The sequence below is a fragment of the Vitis riparia genome, chromosome 9 (genome assembly GCF_004353265.1).
Source record: "Vitis riparia cultivar Riparia Gloire de Montpellier isolate 1030 chromosome 9, EGFV_Vit.rip_1.0, whole genome shotgun sequence".
Classification (NCBI taxonomy): domain Eukaryota; kingdom Viridiplantae; phylum Streptophyta; class Magnoliopsida; order Vitales; family Vitaceae; genus Vitis; species Vitis riparia.
In genome coordinates, this window is record NC_048439.1 from 16,656,081 (window position 1) to 16,681,296 (window position 25,216).

General features: G+C 33.8%; 1 protein-coding gene across 2 annotated transcripts in view; it reads right to left on the reverse strand.

Moving 5' to 3' along the window:
* The window catches only part of LOC117921616 (receptor-like protein 13), a 29,645-nt gene extending 4,662 nt beyond the window's left edge, over positions 1-24,983 (reverse strand). The window contains exons 1-7 of one of the 2 annotated variants that reach the window (XM_034839562.1): positions 24,405-24,983; positions 23,343-23,504; positions 9,245-9,325; positions 6,127-6,288; positions 5,953-6,027; positions 5,459-5,614; positions 5,301-5,375 (exon numbers count right to left, since the gene is read on the reverse strand). In XM_034839562.1, the coding sequence (XP_034695453.1) occupies positions 5,301-5,375; positions 5,459-5,614; positions 5,953-6,027; positions 6,127-6,288; positions 9,245-9,325; positions 23,343-23,504; positions 24,405-24,801 (1,108 nt within the window). In that variant the 5' untranslated portion in view covers positions 24,802-24,983. The remainder of the gene's footprint in view (positions 1-5,300; positions 5,376-5,458; positions 5,615-5,952; positions 6,028-6,126; positions 6,289-9,244; positions 9,326-23,342; positions 23,505-24,404) is intronic. The other variant, XM_034839563.1, reaches the window with a different exon arrangement.
* Positions 24,984-25,216: the final 233 nt, after the last annotated feature.

The window sequence follows — 25,216 nt, forward strand, 5'->3', positions numbered from 1 at the left end:
TGTGTTTTTTCTATTTTGATAGGAAGCAAGCTTTAGGCTTTTAAATTAAAAGAGGCCCTTCATCCAATGGTTAAAACAACATCAAGAAAAAGCAACTTGGATCAATTTGACCAAAATTTGGATCGATCCTGGAGCATAGTATGTAAACACTTGGTAAAAAAAAATGCTTCCCAAGCTTCCCTAACTCCTTAAAAAATTATTTCAAGAAAAACCACAATTTGAAACACATGGTTGATCCAATTTCATCCAACTCCTTAGGAATTTTTTCCAAAATTGACAATCTAGCTAAACACTCATAGGTGCCTATTAGGTAATAAAGATAACTATAGTTGTTCATAATTTTCATACATTTTGATGTGCAATCGATTAGTAATGAATCAAATTATGAAGAGAAAAGACATAATATTATATATGACATTCATAACTAGCTCCTTGTATGAGATTATGGATTCAAATATAAATCAAAAGAGAAATTACAAAGGATATAAAATTGGAGCCCAACTACTTGCACCTACACCTCAACTTGAGACATGAATGAACCTAAATAGTTCTCATGGTCCCTATGAGCCATGGAATGTAGTTTTTTCTATGCTATAGACACCCGCATATATTTTTATATATGATCTCCATATAGTGCATACTCTGTTGTAAACACGTACAAACACACATATGCTTGTAACATGTCATTTATGTAAGTAAAACTAATTCTGTAGCAACTTAAGAAATTTCTATTTAATGGAATGCTTTATATACAGGTGGTGAACTAGTATTGTAAGGCTAAACATAGAATGTAGGTGTAACTATTGTAGAAAATGTAATGTATATACAATTGAGTGGTTGTTGTTTTTAGTTTAGGTTCTTCTAGTTTCTTCTATGCTTTGTTGTTATGGTTATTGAATCTGTTGATTGTTATCATCCCTCCTCAAGTGCACAGGCCTTGGGACCACAGAGAGTTTGATGCAAAGAAGGAAGAACTAGGCACTTGGAAGATGCTTGGTGAAAATATTTGCTATTTGATCAATTGAAGGAATGTATTGGATATCTAAGTCTTTTTGAAGAACTTTGTTTCATATGAAATGGAGATCAAGTTCTATATGTTTAGAGCGAGCGTGGAACACCGAATTAGCTGCTAATGCTGCAACACTCTTTCTATCACATCAAATCAAAGGAGCAGTGGAATGCAAAGCTCCTTTAAGATAACTTGAACCCAAACTATTTCAATAGTTAATGTAGCAAGGCTTCGATACTCAGATTCAACGCTGCTTCTAGAGACAATTTTCTACTTAGTGGAGGACCATGAAATAAGATTGGAACTGATAAGGAGACATTAGCCTTTGGTATAGCAACGATTGTTTGGACTTGAGGCACAATCTGCTTTTATGTATCCTTGGAGTTCAAGTGAAGAACAAGCATATAGAAGAAGGCCATTGGATGGAGTCCCTTTAAGGTACCAAAGAATTCTTTTTTTGGCAAGCTAATAAGATGTGGTTGGATTTTGCATAAATTGATAGGCCTTATTTATAGCAAAAGAGATCTCTAGTCTAGTAAGAGTGACATATTGGAGTGCTCCTACTGTGCTTCTATAAATAAATGGATCAAAGAGGAGTTCTTAATTAGCTTGAGAGAGTTACTTGCCCAATGGCCCAGGTGTGATGGTTGGTTTAGCTGCAAACATGTCAATTTTGTTGAGGAGGTCTTGACTATACTTTTTGTTAACTGAGATGCATAGAGTTTGTTGAGGACTCTAGATTACTCTATTCCCATGCACTGGATCTCGTAGGGTGTATGCATCTATCCCTAGGCATCTTTAAATCTATCGCAACAGAATAAAATGGATTTAAAACCACTTTAGAATAAAGTTCTAATGATAGAAACCATACCTGGATCTGGATGTTCCAAATCAATTCCTTGAGGTGAAAAACATGTTTAAATAGTCTAAAGGTCTTATACACCCAAGATTTTCCGCCCGATAACTTGAACCACAATCTTGACATTCTAAAGTGTGAGCTTTGGAAGGGAGGAAGCTATGACTCTCTCTCTCTTGAGATAGAAGACGACTAACTAAAGTAATTAGGAAACTCTAACCCATAAAGGGGTAGTATAGAGTTTCCTGCTAGGCTTAAGTGACTTGAACCCATCAAGACTTAGGCTACTTAATCTAGCACAAAATGGGTGCTAATTGATTAAGTAACCACATAGGGTCATCGAATTAATCAATTAGTTTAATCTAAAGACCTTGTTCATTATCCCATGTGCAACCTTACATATTTACCAAAATGCCCTTATGCACAAGAATGAACTTAGAGCCAATCCAATCCTCATAAACCATACCATCATGGTATACGAACTCAGAGTAGGGACCACTGGAATCCATAGGAGTATTGACTCTCTAAAAATCTAATTATAAAGTTGATTCAACATTCCTCTAAAGAGAATCAATTGCACTCCAGTACCTTATGTAAATAACAACGAGATGAAGCTTTGGTCCGTGACCTACTATCCACTACATGTAGACTCCCCATGAACTGGTGTCCGTAATCTAATAAGGTAGTGCTATCACCTATTAAGATTATCTTTCAAATCCTTAAGTTACATATCCCACTTATTATGTGATCAACTAACACACTCTACCTCTAAGGAGCATATGTCAAATTCCACTAAAGGAATTACTATGGCCACAGATTTCATGATCACATGTCCTTTGGATCACCCAATGGGACACATTGTCTCAATCCCATGAGATGTCATGATGCCTCTATTGAGAATACGTATTGTTACCAGCCTCCATCAATAGTGACCCAATCCATAAGTATATATGACCACTTTAAGGTCTTACCCTTAGGTCAAAGCCTTTTGTTGATTTTGACATAGACTCAATATCCTCTTAAGGTTAAGATTCCATTCAGTATAGTAGCTTGGTGAATCATGACCATTGATAGCCTTGGGTCATGATTCACCATAGGTCTTGTCTAGTGTGCATCCCATACATTGGTGCATCATATACCTTATTGCACTCATCATGGGAAACTCATCTTGACGGCCAAGATAAGTTATCTCTCCAATTAGGAGGTGGTGCACTATAGTCTCTACATAGCTCTGGTTACGGAAGGAGTAGGGGCTGGTCCCCATAGATCAATATGAAGTAGTGCAAGTGGTTGTTTTGCTTTCGATGAGGATAACAAAAATGACAATATATTAGTCTTGGCAAATTGGCAAGCACAACAAACATGACTTGTATTATTACTAGAATAGGAGATATTACAAGATGAGATAATATGTTTGAGAATAGGAGCTGCTGGATGTCCTAGCCTCTGGTGCCATCGATAGAAGTCAGTTTGAGATCTTATTGTGAAGGCAGAGTGTGTGGACATAGGAATTTTGGACAAATGACCAGGTGAGTGGGTGGGAAACTTGTATAACCCACGTTCAGTGTTGCCTTGAAGAAGGATCTTTTAGGAAATTAAATCCTTGATAAGAAAGAAATTGGGATGGAATTCAAACAAAGAATTATTATCGAGCATAATCTAGAAACTCTTATGAGATTTGTTGTAAGGTGAGGCACATGAAAAATGGCTTGTAAATGGAAAGGTTTAGTATGAGTATGAAGAGTTTTAGAGCCTACATGAGAGATGGTTAGGCGTTTACCATTACTGATGGTGACCTGATCAGTGCCTTGATATGGAAGAGTATGGGAGAGGTTGCTGTTGTTAGAAAGATGGTGGGTTGCTCCAGTGTCCAAGAACCAAGAATCATCAGGAGAGTGTGCGGCCATCATAGAATTCTTGTTGCTATGGATAGAGTTGCTGAATGGCTATTCTGGATTGTTGGAGTGCAAAGTTTTCTGGTGATTGAAAATGAATATCAAATCTATGGTAGCAAGAGACCACTACATGGCCATACTTGCCACAAAGTTGGTATTGTGGTCTATTACTATTTTGATTAATCTATCCTCTGCTTCCTGAACGTCCTTTGCCTTGAGGTTGTGGAGAAGTATGCTGATTGTTGGAAAAGAAGTTGGGTTTTCATGTTTGATATCTTCTTGCAGGGGTACATAGGCTTTGTTTGAGAGGCTAAGTTGGCAGAGATGGGATCATCCACTGTTATGAACATGAAGCCTTTGTTCTTAAGTTAATAGAATGCTGTGAGCGGAAGGCAAGGATAGAGCATCTTCTTGAGCTGTTAAAGATGCAACTATAGTGTTGTAATCTGCTCCTAATCCACTGAGTAATCATAATATCTGATCCATCTCTGATACTGGTTCTCCTATGGCTGCCAGATTGTCAGTGAGGGTTTTTAGTTTATGTATTCCATCATGCAAAGTGATCCTTTTCGGGTTACTTGAAATTCTAGGTGAAGTTGCATTATCCGAGCCTTAATTTGATGAAGCGGAAAAGATTTGTTAGAGAGCAATACAAGCTGCATGAGAGGTCTGATGACCTATGATTTGGCCCATTATTTCTGGAGTCAGTGTGGAGAAGATCCAGCTTAGGATCATTTGATCACAGCATCTCCACTGGATGAATTCTGGGTTGGGGTCCCCAGACCTTGTTTCTTTGGGAGGGCAAGCTTTTAACCGTTCAATGTAGTCTTCAAAGCTGTTTGCAAATATCACATTCTCCAGTTGTGTTTTCCGGAGAATGTAATTGTTTCTGTCAAGTTTAACTGGAAGACGATGATTTAAGACCTGCATTTGAGGGATGGGACAAGTTGAAGGAGAGGTTGCAGGTATTACTTTGGTTCTTGTATCAGAAGATTGATTTGAATCTGCCATTCTTTGAAATCTTGTGTGTAGACGCAAAGCAGGTGTGAGAATGCTTTCTTGAAGATTAGACTGTATGCAGGCACGAGAAAGAAAAGAAGAAAAAAATTGGAGATAAAAAAATTTTTGGAGAAAAGATTTTTCAGAAGGTGGCGTGTAGCTCTGCTACCATGTAAGTAAAATTGATTATGCAGCAACTTAAGAAATTTTCTATTGAATGGAATGCTTTATATACAGGTGGTGTACTGGTATTCTAGGGCTAAACATAAGAATGTAGGTGTAACTGTTGTAACAAATGTAATATAGATAAAGTTGAATGGTCGTTGTTTTTAGTTCAGGTTCTTCTAGTTTCTTCTGTGCTCTGTTGATTGTTATCAATCTAGATTCTACTAAGAGCCTATTTGGATGTGATTGTTTTCAAGTCCACCAACCATAATTAAAGGCACGATTAGCAAGAATCAGAAAGCTTGGCAATCATAAGAAATTAATATATTGGACTTCGGTTTGTTAGGCATTCTCCCCTTGCCTTTTACCTAATTACCTTGCATGTTTAGGTGGCCTTCCAGATAATTGGAGCTTAAATCCAAAGTCTCCAAGTCTTTGAAAATTGCCAATTCTGCATAAAAATGAAAATAAGACAATGCAAACTGAATGGGAAAGGATGAAGATTTCTTTAAATTTATGTCAGTACAAACATACCTTTAGTAGGAAAAGGTCCTTCTAAAGCGTTGCTGCTAAGCATCAGATTCCGAAGCAATGGTAACGCAGTCAATGATTGAAAAATGCTCACTTCAAAGTTGTTGGCATCAAGATCCAAGGTCTTTAGCTTTTTCAATTTTGAGAGCCTTCGAGAGTCTGTAACAGAAAGCTCGAGTAAAAAGAATTAGGTGTTACAATTCAAATCTCAACACGACAAAACAAAACCATAGCTGGAAATCATCTCAAGAAGATATACTGAAGATATATGGTTCTGGTGATTGCCATGAATTTATCCTTCAAACTTCTATTTTATTTTGTATTTATTTTTGGGCTTCGCTGGTTTACCTTTCACTGTTTGAGCTGCATTGAGTCATTCGCATGCCTACGACTTATCATAACATTAACATTTATTTTTTATAGTCATGTAGGGCCATGAATTTATCCTTCAAACTTCTATTTTATTTTGTATTTATTTTTGGGATTAGCCGGTTTACCTTTCACTGTTTGAGTTGCATTGAATTCATTCCCACTTACATCCAATATTTCCAAGTTTACCAGGGTGGCTAATTCTGCCCAGAGAAATATGGAAGTCAGGAAATGCATGCATGTATACATACTAAAGAGAGAATAAATATTAAGGATTTTTAAAGGAACGTAATAAGAAATACCATCTGGAGGAAACCATCCTGAGAGTGAATTGTATGATAGACTTAAGTTCTTTAAGGAAGTGAGTGTGCTCAAATATGGAAGGATGGAATTATCTAAACAATTGAAATCCAGCACTAAAATCTCTAGCTTTTTCAGCGCTGACAGCCTTTCAAAACCTGCAACTGGAAGTATCAAACATACAGCATGCAAATAACCTATGCTTCATCTTGACTTCAATCACTGCACTTCCTGCCAACATCCATCCTTTCCAATATTGCATTCGTAATAAATAAAATAGGTTTATTGTGAAGGTAAATAAATCTAACTCAACTAATGCATCAATCTTAAAATTCTTCCATCGTTCAAAGGATTTAATTTCCAATATTTTTGTCTATATTCTTTTTGCTGTTGTTGAAGAGAATGTCCATTGAAAATAATGGAAGAGTGGAGTCTAACTCTTGGCCATTGATATATACAAGTCTAGAAATCGAAATAAAGGACTGAAGATATTTATAATTGGGATTGGTTAAGTCTAGGTCTGTTGCTTAATACCCATTACATGTCCAATTGAAATTGATCAAGTCCAAATTAGATTCTGTGGGGGAAAAATTAACCATCTTGTCTTCTAGAAATAGTTTACTGATACCCATGTAACCATCATGCATGCAGTAAGAAGTTTTAATATGGATTAACAGCCATGTACAATATGAAAACCAGAAGCCAAAAAGGAATTTAAGATAAATCCCAAGCAACCCAACTTTGGGCTCACATCACATCCAATTGATCTTACACCACAATTTACCTGCACCAACAAAAGCATTCTGAAGGAAAGGTTATTGAAATATGCCCTTACTGCAAACACAATGTCCTTGTACTTCCTATTTTGCACTGGGCCTCATTAATGAGAAAAACTAATGAATATAGCTAGTGGCAATAAAATCTTTATCACAACCGTGGCTATTGAAACTTATGCTTTATGTGAATACTAATGCACATTCCTTTGAGATCTCTAGTTGCAAATTTATCTTGATCACTCTATTTAAAGTTATCAATATGCAAATCATACCTGTTGTGTAGAGTAAATGACACAAGTTTCAGTGTGTGCATGGTTAATAAGAAATATCTATACATCTTATGATTCAATATTTGATCAAGATTTGATGTGAAAAATAGTGATACTCATAAAGCCAATTTTGATACATATCTCTACCTTTGTTTCTCCAAACACCTCTTTCACTCGTAGCCCAATATTACAAAGACAAGTTTATATGTCAAGCCTTTGGTCACTTGTATTAGAAATTTTTTTAGGGATGAACAGTTAGTTTATACAAAACTTATATATATATATAGTTTTGATAGTGTTTTTGATGATGTGTTAAATATTAAAAAGCAATTTTTGAAAAAAAGCATCTGTCAAATACTAGTACAAATTAAGTTTATTTCAATGATTTTATTAATTTCTAAGAGTGATTTTAAAACTTTAACTACCATCTCTTTCTTGCTGGCAAGTGCTTTTAACTCCAATAATTACTCTAAAACAGATGTTAAATTTACAACAAATTAGTAGTAGTGTAAGTGTCATAAGCATGTTTGAGAGTAGATGTATTTTTTAGAGGCAATAATTGCCAATACCTTCAATCCACTTTGGATGTAAAACATTCATTTTTCTTTTTCTCCCCTCTCAGATGTAACTCATAGAATTGATTTACTTGATAACTCAATTTCACCAGCCATGGCTGTCTACTTGCTCATAGAATACTCCCCCAGGTTCTTACTTTCTGAAGAAAGAACCCCTACGTTTCACATGGGGTATTAATTCATCTTTGGATGTTGTTGGTATAGACTGTCCATCAGCATAGGATGAAGAGATGAAGATATCTTATTCAGGCAGCTGAATAATCTGAAGCTGAATCTGAGTTGTTTGAAGATGGTTTAGAACAAGGCACATTGGAAAAGAGATAATGTCATTCATGAAAGGGAAAATGTTGAAGTTGGGAAGACAAAAGTCCCATTTGGTCAATGCATATTGGACTATACTTCTAAGAGAAAACATATATTAAAAAGGAAAAAAAGGCTAGTAAGGAGCATTACTCAATTTTTGAAAATGATGTCTTTACCATCTCATTCAGAAATGTGATTGATGGAGAATGATGATATCTGCAACATCATTGAAAATTTCCTCCATTTCTAAGCATATGAAAAGTGGCCCAAATAAGAATTTTTCTTCATTCAATCTACTAAGTCATCAAACGGTTCACCTTCATCAAAGATTTGACCTTTTAAGAACTATGTACTCACAAAAGGTTCAGGAAACCAATAGAAAATATGTACAATCAGGATATTTAGCAACAAGAAGGAAAAGGATTGGATGGAGAAACTCTTTTTGGGTATAATAGAGAAAGAAAATACAAAGAAAAAAATAAAACTAAAGAAAAAGTGATAGAAAATAAAAAGAAAAAATAGAATTAAAGAAAAAAGTGATAAAAAATAAAAAGCAGATTTATCGTCAATAAATTATATTGTATTTTTCATAATAAAATCAAGAGAAAATCATTTTTATTAATATATATATTTTTTCAATCTTTTCACCAACCTTGAGGAACTCTGATCTATTGTTTCCTATAGTATACCCAAGAAAGGAAATGGGCTTAGGACATCTGATCTATTGTTTGGATGTAAAACATCACCACTTGCAGCTCAAGAATCTCTTTGATGCTAGACTTTTCTAATGTTTAAACAAAAAATCATGTTATACTTAATTTCCTCCATAGTATTGAGTTTTGATGATAATTATCATGCACTGTTGGGACTTAAAACCCTTCAAAAATATTTTTCAACTTAAAAAAAAAATAGAAATAAGATGATCATAATTTTGTATTCACTAAATCTTGTTAGATATACATTCTTTTCTTTTAGTATTTGATATTATTTATTGACCAGGGTTCCAAAGGGGTAATATAAGAAAAATTACTAATTTGACCTTTACCCCAAGTCTTAAACTTGGTTATTTACTAAATTTGCCCTTTGAAGGAGAAGAATGGCTGCTAATGTGGATTATTTTAAAAATGTGATTTGAGGACATGTACTGTGCCTAAGAAGAAAAAGTAAATAATTTTTTTTTTCCTTTTTATGGCATACCTTGCATGAAGTCAAGATCTGAGTGGTGACAAAAGATACCTCCAAGATCTAACATTTTCAAGTTCCTTAGATTTGCTAACTCTGCAATAAATAAAAAAAGGAAGATTAATATTTTATTACATAAAAAGCTATAGATAGTAGTATCTAATGAATCATAGTGTTATTTGAATAACTGCATTTTAAACAACATAGTTATTCATCTTCGTCTTAAGAGCAAAATGGTCTTGTTGTCTTATATAGAAGACGAGAACAAATAACACTCACAACAAAGATTTTACATGGTTTGTGAAGATCACCTATATCCATAGGAAAGGAATTCACAAGTGCTTCATGAGGAATCAATGAGATATTACACCTCCTATCTCTTTCTTTAATACAATAAACAGGCTTCTGTCACCCATTGATAGGAAAGAAAAAATGTTTGAAGATAAAATTTATAGTTTATTTATAAAATATGAACCTTAAAGAAGATTTGTTGCTTTTTGAAAGAGGCAATTACCAATGATATTAAGTCAATATGTCAAACCACATTTGGCAAGGACACATCTAAAAAGGTCTTTGATAAAACTTAATACTTATTACTTAATGATTTAAGTTGACTTTAAGTTAAATTATTTTTAAATTATTAACTTAAAATTTATTACTTAATTTTTACTTTAAGTATTAAGGTTATTTGATAAAGTTAACTAAAAATTTATTCTACATCATTAATTTGATTTATTTACCCTCATTAATTTTAATTAATATTTATTTTTATTAATTGTAAATAATAAATTTGTTTTATCAAACATCCATATTTAAAGTATTATACATATATAAGATAGATACAAAAAATTTACAATAAAAAATGAGTCATAGATGTGGAGTTATGGTTGTGAAATATACTCTCATTAACATGGACAAATAGGACAAAAAGGATTTGAAATTAAGAATAAGTTAATTATTTTGACTTAGTACTTAAAATTATTTTTAACTTAAAGATGTGATATTAAGATATTTTATGAAACATGTTTAATCTGCTCAATGACATAAATTAAGCTATTAAATCATATAAAGTCTTTAAGTTGACTTGCCAAACAGCCTTCAAATCTTGAAGCAGAAATCATATATTGTAAGTGGACCTTTAAAGAGAAATAAACTAAATGTTTCAGTTGAAAAGAAGGAAACTAGTTGTCACTGGTATAAGCTTAAGCAATGGAAATGTATATTTGTTTACACACTTTTGATTCAATGATCCGTATTTCTCTAATTATAGTTTTGATAGCCCTAGTTTCCATTCATAACCTAGTGATATTCTAGATTGATATGAAGATTGTATTCTTGAACAAGGAATTTGACTAGGGAATCTACATAAACCAGGTTGTGTATTACCTAGAGTGGAGCAAAAAAAGTGTGCAGGCTAATTAAATACTTATATGGATTAAAGCAACTTCATAGATAGTGGCATAATAAATTGATAATGTGTTGATATCTAATGGATTTTTTTAGTGATGCTTATGTAATTATTGAACACTAGTAGAGAACGTGTGTCATTATTTTATTTTATTTTATTTTTTTGTACATAGATGATATTTTGATCGTTTGGACTAGCTTAGAAATCATGGAAGACAAAATGAAGTTCATAAGGACTAAATTTGACGTGAAAGATATAGGAGAGAACCAAGTGATTCTAGGAATTAATACTAGTAGAAAAATTAATGGGCTAATACTTTCATAAGAACATTATATAGAGATGATTTTATAAGGAGACTCAAACTCTATAAATGCAAATTAGTGTCTACTCCTAATGGTCTTAGCTCACAGTTAAAGAAAAAAAATACAAAATAAAGGATTTATTTGGGAATATTTTCGAAAACATTTCTCAAAAAATAGTTTAAAAATAGTGATTTTCCAATTTGTTTTTTAGAATAAAAGTCTATTTAGAAACTTATTATCAACGTGTTTTCTATATTTTTAAATATTTCTTAAAAATAGATTCTATTGTAATTTTTCATTTTCAAACATTCTCCATGTTTGGACAATTATTATTTAAAAGAACTATTAGAAAACAAAATAAAAAAACTAAAGTGTAATACTAGGAAAAAACCTTATTTTTAGAATGAGCTTTCAAAAATTTGTTTCCTATTAAAAAATTGCCAAACGCTCTTTTGAGTCTAGAAAACAATTTTTTGTTTTTAAGAATATAATGCTTTATATAGAGTATTAAGTATTAGAGGTGTACTGCTGACTATACAAGGACTATGCTATAATGGATTTCCTAGTGATAATCAAAGGACGTGATGATACTAATTAGATTATTAATTTGTATGAAATGGAATCCACTATTGGCTTCATCTTTATTCACAGTGGTGGTGTAATTTCTTTGAAGTCATTTGAGTAACAAAGTTAGACTTCACTGCCCTTAGGTTATCCCTTTTATGCATTGACATTGATTTGAACATTCAACTCATATCTCTTACATTGTACATGACTTGGGTGCATTAGGAGTGCACAGAGGATACAAGTCATGGGTTCTTTGTAAATAGATAAGTTGTCTACAGTCAGTTCATGGATTTAGGCAATCCAGTAGAGGCTATAATGCATTACCTTTTAATTGAAGGGGTGGTTGTCTTGGCTGTCGGATGGGTTTCCCATGGTGAGTGCACTAATGTATGTGATGCATATTGGATAGGACCTATGGTGAATCGTGATGTAAGACTATCAATTATCATGATTCACCAAGCCACTATACTACATGAATTCTCAACCTTAAGAGGATATTGAGCCTATGCTAAAGTCAACAGGAGGCTTTGACTAATGGGTGAGACCCTAAGGTGGTAATATATGTTGGGATTGAGCCCTTGAGTTAGATTTGAGTGTCCTCCTTCGATCTTTTTTATGCATTAACATTTATTTGAGCATTCAGTCCATAACTCTTACATTGTATATGACTTGTGTGCATTAGGAGCTACATAAAGGATACAAGTCATGGGTTCCTTGTAAGTAGATAAATTATCCACAATTAGCTCATGGATGTGAGCAATCCAATAGAGATTGTAATGCACTATGTCCTAATAAGAGGGATGACTTGTCTTGATCATTGGGACGAGTTTCCCAAAGTAAGTGCACTAGTGTATGTGATGCACATTGGATAGGACCTACGGTGAATCATGACATAAGACAATCGATAGTCATGATTTACCAAGCTACTATACTACATGGACTCTCAACCTTGGGAGGATACTAAGGCTATGCTGAAATTAACAAGATACTTTGACCTATGGGTAAGACCCTAAAATGTTCATATATCCTTAAGGATCGGGTCACTATTGATGGAGGTTGGTGGCAACAAGTATTTTCAATAAAGGCATCAAGATATTTCATAGGTTTGAGATAGTGTATCTTCTTGGATGATGTAAAGGATATGTGATCATGAAATTTGTAGCAATAGTAATTCCTTTAGTAGAATTTGATATATGCTTTTTGCAACTAGAGTTTGTTAGTTGATCACATAATAAGTGGAATTTGAAATTCAAAGATTTGAGATAATTTTGATAAGTGATAGCTACCATGTTAGATTATGAACACCAGTTCATGGGGGGGTCTATATGTAGTGTATAGTAGGTCATAGACTCGAGCTTTGTCTCATTAATATTTACATAGGGTATTAGAGTGCAGTTGATTCTCTATAGTAGGATGTTGAATTAACTTGAGAATTGGATTATGAGGGAGTAGTACTCCTATGGGTCTTAGTGCTTTGAGCTCATATGCTAGGTTGGCATGGTTTTATGAGGGTTGAATTGACTCTTGGTTCATTCTTGTGCATAAGGATGTCTTGGTAATCATGCAAGGTTGCATAGAGAATAGTGAATAAGGTATTTGGATTGGGCTAATTCATTAAGTAGATGACCCTATGTGGTTAATTAATCAATTAAGACTTGTTTTGGTCTAGATTAAGTGACCTTAGCATATGTGGACTTCAGTCACTTAAGCTTAGTAGGGAAACCTTATAAATACACTTTTTTGGGGTTAGGGTTTTTAGATGGCTTTAGAAAGTCATTTTCCACCTCTAGAGAGAGAGAACCTAGATTTCCATCATTCCATCATTCCAAAGCCCACACTTTAGAGTACTAAGATCATGGTTCAAGTCATCAACGGAAGACTTTGGGTGTATGAAACTTCCAGAGCATTCAAACATGTTCTTCATTGTGATAAAACTGATTTGGGAACATTTAGGTTTCAAGTATGAGTTTCAATCTCTAGATCTTTATTCTAAATGGTTTAAAGCGATATTTTTTTGTTGTTGTGTTAGATCTAAAGATCCCTAGGGATAGATGCATGCACCCTACGAGATCAAGGGCATGAGAAAAGAGTAATTCAAGGTTCCTAGTAATATATTCCTTATGGATTGGGTCATTGTTAATGGAGGTTGGTGAAAATAGGTATTTTTAATAAAAGCACCATGATATCTCATGGGATTGAGATAATGTGTCCCCTTGGGTGATTAAGAGGATATATGATCTAAAATACTATAGCCATAACATTTCCTTTAGTGGAAATGTGACATATGCTCTTTGGAGCCAGAGTTTGTGAATTGATTATATAATAAGTGGATTTTGTAACTCAAGGATTAGAGAGATAATTTTGGTAGGTAATAACACTACCTTGTTAGATTACGGACTAGTTTATAAGAAGTGTGCATGCAATGGATAGTAGGATATCGACTCAAGCTCATCTTGTTGTTATTTGCATAAGGTACTGAAGTATAGTTGATTCTCTTTAGTGGAATGTTGGATCAATTTCTAAATTAGATTCTAAGGGAGTCCTATGGTCCAGTGGTCCCCGATTTTGAGCTCATATACTATGATGACATAGTTTGTGAGGGTTGGATTGGCTTTAGGTTCATTCTTATACATAAGGTTATTTTTGTAATTATACAAGATTGCATAGGGGATAGTGAACAAGGTTTGTAAATTTGGCTAATTAGGACTCATTTTGGACTAGATTAAGTAACTTAAGCCTTGCTGGGCTCAAGTTACTTAAGCCCAATAAGGAAACCTTATAAATAGCCCCTTAGGGGGTTAGGGTTTCCAACTTTTGGAGAGATAATTGTTTTCTAAAAGAATTAGAGAGAGAGAGAGCTTAGGAGTCCTTCCTTCCAAAGCCCACACTTTAGAGTGCCAAAATCATGGATTGAGTCATTGGGCGGAAGATCTTGGATGTACGAGACCTCTAGACTATTCAGATACATTCTTCACCACAAAGAATTGATCTGGGAACATCTAGATTCAGAAATGATTACTATCTTCTCTAGCTTATTATTCTAAATGGTTTTTAAAGACATTGTTTTTGCTAGAATAGTTTCTAGAGAAGCATAGGTAGATTTTCATGTAACTATATGATCTAGGGTATGGGAATGAAGCAATCCAAGATTCCAAGTAATTGGTATCAAAGGCCTAAGATAGGTTTTTACTTGTTAAATCTTTTATAGGGTGTGCTAACTTTGATTTGTGAGGCTTGTATTTCATCTCATGGCCATAGGAATGGATATATGAGATAATTAAATTTGCGCATGAGTTTCATTTGATGGTTGTAATTTGATGATTATAATGATGTTTGGATTGTTTGTTTTCTAGAATGGGTTGTAAGCTCTATGTTTAGGAGCATAAGATTTTCCTTGATTGCAAAAATATTGTTTTTTATTAGATTGATTGTAAACTTCTTCAAGGAGTGTATAGAATTTTTTTTTTTTTTTTTGGTAAAAATAAGTTTTTATCAATCTTATAACCCATGGAAGGCAAGAAAGCAACCCAGGACATCAATCATGGACATCATGACTTCCACTTTAGTTAAGATAAGTTTTTGGCAGAGAAAATAGTTGGAATCTATCAAATAATCAGCCTTGGATGTGAAACAAAGGGATGCAATGCTCGAACACTAAGATAAATGCTCAAACGCCTTAGGCATTTGAGCAGTCACTTATAGCGCTTGAGTAGCTCATGCAATCAAGCGGTGCTTCTAGTGGTTTTAAAAAAAATTTGGGCATGGGTTTTTTTTTAGTAACTAACCCTTTTTTTTGGCTGAGGATTATTTTGGTAATTTGGATTTTCATCCAAATTTAATTACCAAATATGCAACAACATCCCTAAGGCCATGGGAATTATTCTTTTAATTTCCTTTTATGCTTGATATACTATATTTTTGTATAATTTATAGCATGTGAATATTTGGGTATGCTTAAGGTAAGTGAACTTTCATGTGATTTTTTTTTAATTGGATAAACTTATTAAATTGGAATGTGTTAGTTATTTAGAAATCTTTTATTTTAGGAAAAGACAAGTTGGAAAGGTATATAAGATTTATTTTCTTTAAGGAAGTAGTTTTTATTTTGCTAAGTCTTTATAAAATAAGATTTTTCCTTTTATGCATAAGGTTCTAATTTAAAAAATAAGTTATTTTTGGAAAATCCGTGATAGATAATTCATGATTAAGAAAGCTTACCAAGATATTTGTTTAATTTTTGAAAAGTGATTTTGGGTTTTTCTTAAGAAAATAAATTTTAATGAGAAGTTTTTTCCAATATTATTTTTCTTTGAACTAGTTATTGTTAAAAGGTATTGCTATTCCTTTTTAGATTATCCATTTGGTTAGATAGGTGGTTCTTTTGGCTCTTCCCTCTTGAGAGAAGGAGAACTACATCTATCATTCGTCCTTCTAGTTCTCCTTCTTTGAGAAAAAGAGGATACCATTTAGTCTATGGATAATATAAGGATAATGAAATAAGAGAGTAATTCTTTTAGCACAAAAGTCTTTGTTTAAGAAGTAAATAATGAATTTGAAAGTTCTCATGATAGAGAATTTATTTTAAGAAAGGTTACCAAAATCACTTAAAGTCTCTCTTTTCAAAAGATTAAGTGGGAGAGGGCTTTGGCAAAACCCATGACCTCCATTGTTGAGCCTATCTTGATTTGGTTCATCACCAACCTACTGGTGGGTTGGGCCCTAGGAATCAAGGGATATGGAGTTTCCTCTAGGACGAGACTAGATATGTTTCTAATGGGAGCAACCACCTCACTAATGGGTTCTTTACTTGGTGACATTGATAGTTCAATGACAATGATTATACACTTAACATGTGATATGAAGTGGTAAAATCACCCACCATAGTCCCAATTGCATAGTCCATAGACTAAATGAAGGTTATGTTGATCTTATCTTTAGATACCTTTGAGGTTAATATAAGGAGATTAATTTGAGAAGGTCCTTAACAAGTAATAAGGTCATGACCTGCCCACCTTAGAATTAATTCTTATGATACTAGGATACCTTTGATAACACTACATTTTTTCTAAATTAATCATGAGTTTGTTGTGCATGCTCATTTTATTAATGCTTGTTTTTATTTCTATTATTGATATCATGTCATATAATCCAATTAATCTTATTTTTACTACAAATAAGTTGATTAAACTAAACCATGTGGATTGGAAAAGGAATCTAGACATGGTACTCACTCAAGAAATTGCTCTTTCTACCCCTAATGAATATTCCACTCAGGAGAAGAAGGATAATTATCATAGTTGGTAGAGAGTAGATTAGAAGACCAAGTATATCATGCTTGGATCTTTGGATAATGTGTTGCAACATCAACATGTGTGTATGCCAATGGCTTATGATATTCTTGTCAGTTTCCAGGAGATGGTTAGTGACAAGGGCACACCAATTAGACTAACTACTCTTAAGATTATTATGAATACTAAGATGTCAAAAGGAACTCCCCTTAAAGATCATACAATTCATATGATCAAACTCTTTAACAAGATGGAAATCCTTGAAGCTGAGATCAATGGGGAAACCCAAGTTGACATGGTTTTAAAGACCTTAGTGGATTCTTTCAAGCAGTTCAAGCTCAACTGTTCTATGAATAAGATGGTGATGAGCTTAAATGAACTAATAAGAGAACTCCATGTTGGGCTTGATCCCCTAAAAACAAGATATAATGCAACAAAGTTAGACTTCACTATCCCTGACTTATCCCTTTGATGCATTTACATTGATTTGAGCATTTAGATCATATCTCTTATATTGTACATGACTTGGGTGCATTAGGAGTTACATAGAGGATACAAGTCATCGGTTTCTTATAAGTAGATAAGTTGTCCATAGTCAATTCATGAATTTCAAGAATCTAGTAAAGATTATAGTGCATTACCTCTTAATTAAAGGGATGATTTGTCTTGATCGTCGGGATGGGCTTCCCATGGTGAGTACACTGGTCTATATGATGCATGTTGGCTAGAACCCATGATGAATCATTACATAAAGCTATCAATTATCATGATTTTCCAAGCTATTATACTGCATTGACTCTCAATCTTGAAAGGATATTGAGTTTGTGCTAAAGTCAACACGAGGTTTTGACCTATGGGTGAGACTATAAGATGGTCATATATTCCTTATGGATTAAGTCACTGTTGATGAAGATTAGTGGCAACAACTATTCTCAATAGAGGCACCATGATATCTCATGGGATTGAGATAGTGTATCCTTTTGGGTGATCTAAAAGACATGTAATCTAGAAGACTATAGCCATAACATTTCCTTTTAGTGAAAATTTGACATATGCTCCTTGGAGCTAGAGTATGTGAATTGATCACAGAATAAGTGGAATTTATAACTCGAGGATTTGAGAGATAATCTTGATAGGTGATAGCACTACCTTGTTAGATTACAGACACCAGTTCAGGAGAAGTCTGCATGTAGTGAATAGTAGGTCACAAATCAAGTTAGTCTTGTTATTTACATAAAGTACTAGATTACAATTGACTTCCTTTAGTGCAATGTTGAATCAATTTCTAAATTAGATTATGAGGGAGCCAATACTCTTATAAGTCCTAGTAGTCCCCGTTTTAAGCTCATATACCATGATGACATAGGTTGTAAGGATTGGATTGGCTCTAGGTTCACCCTTTGCATAAGGGTGTTTTGGTAATTACATAAAGTTACATAAAGGAAAGTGAACAAGGTCTCTAGATTGGGATAATTGATTAATCAAATGGTCTTGTGTGATTAATTAATCAATTAAGTCCCATTTTGGGCTAAATTAAGTGATGAAAGCTTTAGTGGTTAATAAACCCATTAGGGGAACCCTATAAATACGCCCTTAAGGGTTAAGGTTTCTAACTTTTGGAGAGACAGTTGTCTTCCACCTCTAGAGAGTTAAAGAGATATAGAGAGCCTAGGAGTTCTCCTTTCCAAAGACTAGACTTTGGAATGCCAAGACCATGGATCAAGTCATCGAGCAAAAGATCTTGGGTGTACAAGACCTTTAGACCTTTTAGACATGTTCTTATCATGAAGAATTGATATGGAAACATTTAGATCCGGCTATGATTATTGTCTTCTCTAGTTCATTATTCTAAATGGTTTTCAATGCTATTGTTTCTACTAAAATTGTTTCTAGAGAAGCCTAGGGTAGATTTGCATGAACCTATATGATCAAAGGTGTGGGAACAAAGCAATTCGAGGTTCCTAGCATTTGAGGATGAGAAAAATCTTTTTCTCACATTTCAAAGTCAGTTGTTGTCAATTGTCAATTAGTTGTTATATCCTTGGAGTTAGAGTATGTCAATTGATCACATAATAAGATCTATAACTTAAGGATTAGAGAAGTAATCTTGATAGGTAATAACACTATCTTATCAGATTACGAACGCCAATTCATAGGGAGTCTAGAGATAGTGGATAGTAGGTCATGAACCTAAGTTTCGTCTTATTATTATTTATATATGGTATTGGAGTGCTGCTGATTTTTTATAGTAGGATGTTAAATCAAATTTAGAATTGGATTATGAGAGAGCCAATACTCTTATGGGTCCTAATGGTTTTCGGTCTAAGTTCATATACCATGTTGACATGGGTTATGAGGGTTGGATTGACTTTAGGTTCACTTTTGTACATAAGGGCGTTTTGATAATTATGCAACATTGCACATGAGATAGTGAACAAGGCCTCTAGATTATGCTAGTTAGTTAATTAGAAGACTTTATTAGTTAATTAATCAATTCAGACTTGTTTTAGGCTAGATTAAGTAACCTAAGCCTTGGTGGGCTCAAGTCACTTAAGTCAACTAGGGAAACCCTATAAATATCTGCTTAGAGGTTAGGGTTTCCAAGTTTTTTTTTACCGTTGTCTTCCACATCCATAGAGAGAGATTGAGAGCCAAGGCATCCTTCATTCCACAGTCCACTCTTTAGGGTGCGAAGGTCATGGTTTGAGTCATTGGTTGGAAGATCTTGGGTGTACGAGACTCCCAAATGCTTCAAACACTTTCTTCATTATGTGGAATTAATTAGGGAACGTTTAAATCATAGATAAAGTTTTCTAAAACATTGTTCTTCTAAATCTTGTTAATAAAAATTTTAATTTTATGCTTCATTTACTAAGATCTAGGGCCCTAAGGAGTGTTCATATACCTAACCTAAACCTAGGATAGGGAATGAAAAAATCCAGTGTCCATTATACCATTAATAGTGATCTAATTCATAAGGATATATGAACACATTAGGGTCTTACCCATAAGTCAAAGCCTCATATTGACTTTAACAAAAGCTTAATATCTTCTCAAGGTTGAGAGTTCATATAGTATAGTACTTCCTTCCACAGTCCACTCTTTAGGGTGCGAAGGTCATGGTTTGAGTCATCGGTTGGAAGATCTTGGGTGTACGAGACTCCCAGATGCTTCAAACACTCTCTTCATTATGTGGAATTAATTAGGAAACGTCTAAATCATAGATAAAGTTTTCTAAAACATTGTTTTTCTAAATCTTGTTAATAAAAATTGTAATTTTATGCTTCATTTACTAAGATCTAGAGCCCTAAGGAGTGTTCATATACCTAACCTAAACCTAGGATAGGGAATGCAAAAATCCAGTGTCCCTTATACCATCAATAGTGATCTAATTCATAAGGATATATGAACACATTAGGGTCTTACCCATAGGTCAAAGCCTCATGTTGACTTTAACAAAAGCTTAATATCTTCTCAAGGTTGAGAGTTCATATAGTATAGTAGCTTGGTTAATCATGACAACCGATAGCCTTATGTCATGATTCACCGTAGGTCCTGTCTATTGTGTAACCATACACTAACGCACTCACCAATTATGAGTTAGTGCACCACAATCTTTACTAGATTGCCTAAATCCATGAATCAATTGTGAAATACTTATCATCTTGCAAGGAAATTATGACTTGTATCTTCTATGAAACTCTTAATGCACCCAAGTCATGTACAATGCAAGTGATATGAATGCTTAGATAACTAATTAATGCATAAGGGATAATAAAGGGAACTAGAATCATAAATAAATAAGTTTATTATTAAATCTAAAATCTATTATATTATGTCATGTTTTCAAAGGCTCTATCCCAACATATGCGATAAGGATGCTCTCAGATTGATCCGATTTAATTAGCCTAATCTAAAAAGACCACTTGTAAGATCTAGTTCAACCTTACGTACATTTTTACTAAAACCCCCTTATGCACACTTAGAAATTATAAACCCATAATTCCCTTATATAATTGTGCTACCATGATTTAAGAGCTCAAATAGGGACCACTAAGACTCATAGGGAAATATTGAATCTCTTAGAATCCTCAACACTCTACTAAATAGAGTTAATTGTATTTCAGTATCTTATGATATTACAATGAGACAAAGCTTGAATTTATGACCTACTATCCATTACATATAACTTTCCATAAACTAGTGTCTGTAATTTAATTAGGTGAGTGTTATCATCCTCTCAAATTTACCTCTCTAATCCTTGATTTACAAATTCTCCTATTTTGTGATCTATGAACATACTCTAGATCACAAAGAACATGTATCAAATTCCACTTAAGGAATTACTACGTTCATAGTTTTCTTGATCACATGTTCTTAGGATCACCCAAGGTGGCACATTGTCTCAATCTTATGAGATATCATGGTGCCTCTATCAAGGATATCTTCTACCACTAGTCTCCATTAATAGTGACCCAACCTATAGGGAATATATGACAACCTTAGAGTCTCACACATAGGTTAGAGCCTCATATTGACTTCATTAGTACATACTCAAATATCTTCTTAAGGTTGACAATCCATGCAATATAGTAGTTTTGTGAATCATGACCATCAAATAGCTAATTTCATGATTCACCATAGGTCATATTTAATGTGTCCATACATACTAGTGCACTTATCATAAGACAACCATCCTGATGACTAAAACAAGTCATTTCTCCAATTAAGAGGTAACTATAATCTTTGATGGATTACCCAAATCCATGAATTGACTTTGCACAACTTACCATTTTGCAAGGAACCTAGGACTTGTTTTTGTGCAACTCCTAATGCACCCAAATTATGTAAAATGCAAGTGATATGGGTATGAATGCTTAAATAACCAATTAATGCAAATAAGATGGTCAAGAGTACCAAAATTATAAATAAATAAATTTATTAATGAAATTAAAATTTGTTACATCATGTCATGTTTTCTAAGGTTCTATCCTAACAAGGAGCACTCAAGCACCCCAAGGGACGCTAAGGCATTTGAGCATAAATTTATCTAGTTTTTAGGAAATTTCAATTCTGCCTTATTTCCTCAATCCAATTTGGTACTTAATCATTTGCAAAATTCACCCAAGTCCACTAAGCTTTCCTTTAAGAATAAATATGCCTAGCTACACATTTTCACAATTTTATGCCCTAGAAAATTTCATGTCATCATTCTTCTCACTTAATCCAATCTTTCAAAAGTAATACTTTTGTTCATTGAGTTTGTGGTAGCGGATCACATCGCTTGAAGTTGTTGAGCACATTGGTCTTGCGTCGTAGATGTGAGGATAAGTGTAGGTTTTGTTAATATGAGTCTCAAGTAGAGTAGTGTTTACTAGGTAATTATGTATACTTCTAGAACTAGTGGCTTAGCTATGTGTCTATTGAACCTAGGGTTCTTACATCTGTTAAGTTTGAGGGAGACTTTATAGGTGGTCTTCGTGTAAATCACATGTTTGCCGGTATGGTTGGATGTTCTTGGATTAACTGATTTAAAATATCCTTATAAAATTTAAAAATTCTAAAATATTTAAATTAGTGTTTTGGGCCAATATTGAAGGGCTACCTATTTAACCCCACTAGATAGTTTTGTGATATAAAATCTCAAACTTTCATGTGTGCATTATGATAGAGGGCCTTTCACACACTACATCGGGACAATCTCAAGGTGGTAAGCTAATTTTCAAGGACAGCGGAAAGCACTCCTCAACACTTTAATTCTCAAGGTGGTGAGTGTTGACTTTCTTTTATGTTTCTAGTTTGTTACATGTTGTTCTACCTCCTATTCTACTGTTTTGCAACAGTATTTTCCACCCATTCTAAGGAAGGATTGGAAAATGGCGACTCTTATAGAACTAATGAATTAGAATGCGTACAATTTAATTAGTTCCATTTACTCTTTCTTTCTAAGTATCACACTACATCCAATGTACTGCCATTTTCTCATTGTACCTAAAATTTCTCATATAGAGATACTTCAACAAAATGATTGTTGAGGAATGTAATGCTTTGGGGCCAGTGCATACATGGTATGTAGTTTCATCACTAAGCCAAATATTCCTCGGCTCAAGGAAATTAAATCCCATTTCATGATTCAAACTATGCCTTTAAGCTTTTGGTTTTCCTTTGTTCTCTTCCTCCCTCTGTGGTTGCAAACTTCCCACAGGCAATCCAGAACTAAATTTAGAATCACTTTCTTTCAAGGAAGAAAAAACTGGTCTCTCAAAAACACTTTCTTTCTCTCCTCTAGAAACTGCACCTAGGATTACAATTTCCCAACCAAAACATATGAAAAGAGGATCTAAATAAATTTCACAAATTTTTTACCCACAATTGCAATGAAAATTCAGTGATTTCATTGGAATTCAAGCAAAATAAAGAGACAAATTCTATTGACTACTACTTTATAAGGCTAACCAAAGTTAATATAAGTCAGTAATTTCAAGAAGCAGAGAGGAATGTTTCACTTAAGATGTATTGTCATTTTGCACTCTTAATGGAAGACATACCTTTGATAGGAGATGATGATTCTTCCAAAATATTTGTTCCTCTAAGAGTCAAAGCCCTCAGAGATGTGAGGGTGCCCAAGGGTGGTACGATAGTCTTGTCAAATTGATTATCTTGAAGGTTTAGAATTTTTAACTTTTTTAAGCTTGACAACTTTTCAAAACCTACGAGAAGAAGATGAGGATTGTCAGAAAATATTCATGACCTTTGCTATATATATATCAAGACAAACAATAATAATAATATTAAAAATGATAAAATAGTATATTTTCATTATGTTTAGCTAATGGGGTCCTATTATAGTATTGAATGTACTTTTTCAATAAAAATTGAAAAACATCACCAATAAGATGTTGTCACATGTACAACTCAAATCTCATTGCTTTGTATCGAGTCTCATTCGTATGTACCACATATAAGGTCTCATTACTTTGTATCCTGGTCCATTCTAATCTACCCTAATCCTATTTGTTTAAAATCAATTGAGAAGATGTTTGGTTCAATTAGGGGGTTATGATGAGTAGAGGTTGTAGATCTTAAAAAGGAAAGTTAGATTAAAAAGGAAAATTAGATCACCTTGTACATAAATGAATGAATATATTTTATCTTACATTAACTTAAAAAGATAAAAAGTTAAAAAAAAAAGTAAAAAAAAAAAAAAAAGAGGTTCTGATGGTCACTAGAAAAATGCTAGTTTTAATATTAATTATCGACATATTTATAATAATATTTGGTCATCACTTTGTTATGTAAGCAAATGCTAAAAATTAATGGTGCATGCAAATATCAGTAAAAATATTTTAAATGTTTGTGAGTGAAACTTATAAATAGTGGATATAATCCTCATATATTACACATGCATGACTTGATTTTGCATGAGAGTAACAAAGATTAATGCATAGAGATGGAGAGAATTTTGATGCAATAAAAAGGTCTAGTGATACAATCAAATTGATGGATCAAATGCAATTTGAGAAAATGCTACATATATAAGAGTTGTCAAGCAATAAAACTAATGAACCAAGCACAATTTGAGGGAATATTACAGAAGAGGGAATCCATACCTTCAGTCTCAAGATAACCTTTGAAACAGTTTCTGGACAAGTCAAGGCTTGTTAATTCTTGGAAAGGACGGAACAAGGAGGTGTTTAAGGACCATATCCGGGTATCATCACACCTTAGGCCATAACTCTCGTCAATTTGTCTTATATTGCCGAGGGAGAGTTCGATTACACGGCCTGTAATGGAGTTGCACTTAACTCGCTCCCACCCACAACAATCACTCTCCCCGTCATCAACCCATGAGCGGAGAAGTCCATCAGCGTCTTCATTGTTGGATTTCAAAAACCACTTGAATTCTAAGAGGCCCATTCTCTCCTCTGCCAAACAAGCTTTGTATCCATTGATTTGGAGCAACACTATCAACACCAACATCAAATGCTTGGATAAAAACCACTCCATTGGATTTAAAAAAAAGAAAAGTTATCCCCTTCACCTTTGAGACTTTGGTTTCAAGATCTCTGCAGCTGTTTTGTTTATATATAATTGCAATATTGTCCAGGCAGAATGCGTTCGGGATTTCTCAGAAGTGTCCACCATGTGGAATTTCCATGAAGACTTTTCAGTTGTGGACGAACAGACCCAACGACTGAGGTCCAAATTCCTTGTCCAAACAGTTTTTAGCATTAAATGGCCAAATTATTGGTCACATTTCATCGTGGATGAATGGAGGACATTTTAGTTGACATTACATTCCAATATGGGTCAATTGGCATCATCAGGGAGCGTAGACAACACTCAAACTGGGTCCTATCATGTGGAATTCTTCATTCCGTGTGGAATTTTCAAGCAATTGTGGGCTCATACATCCTTCTTA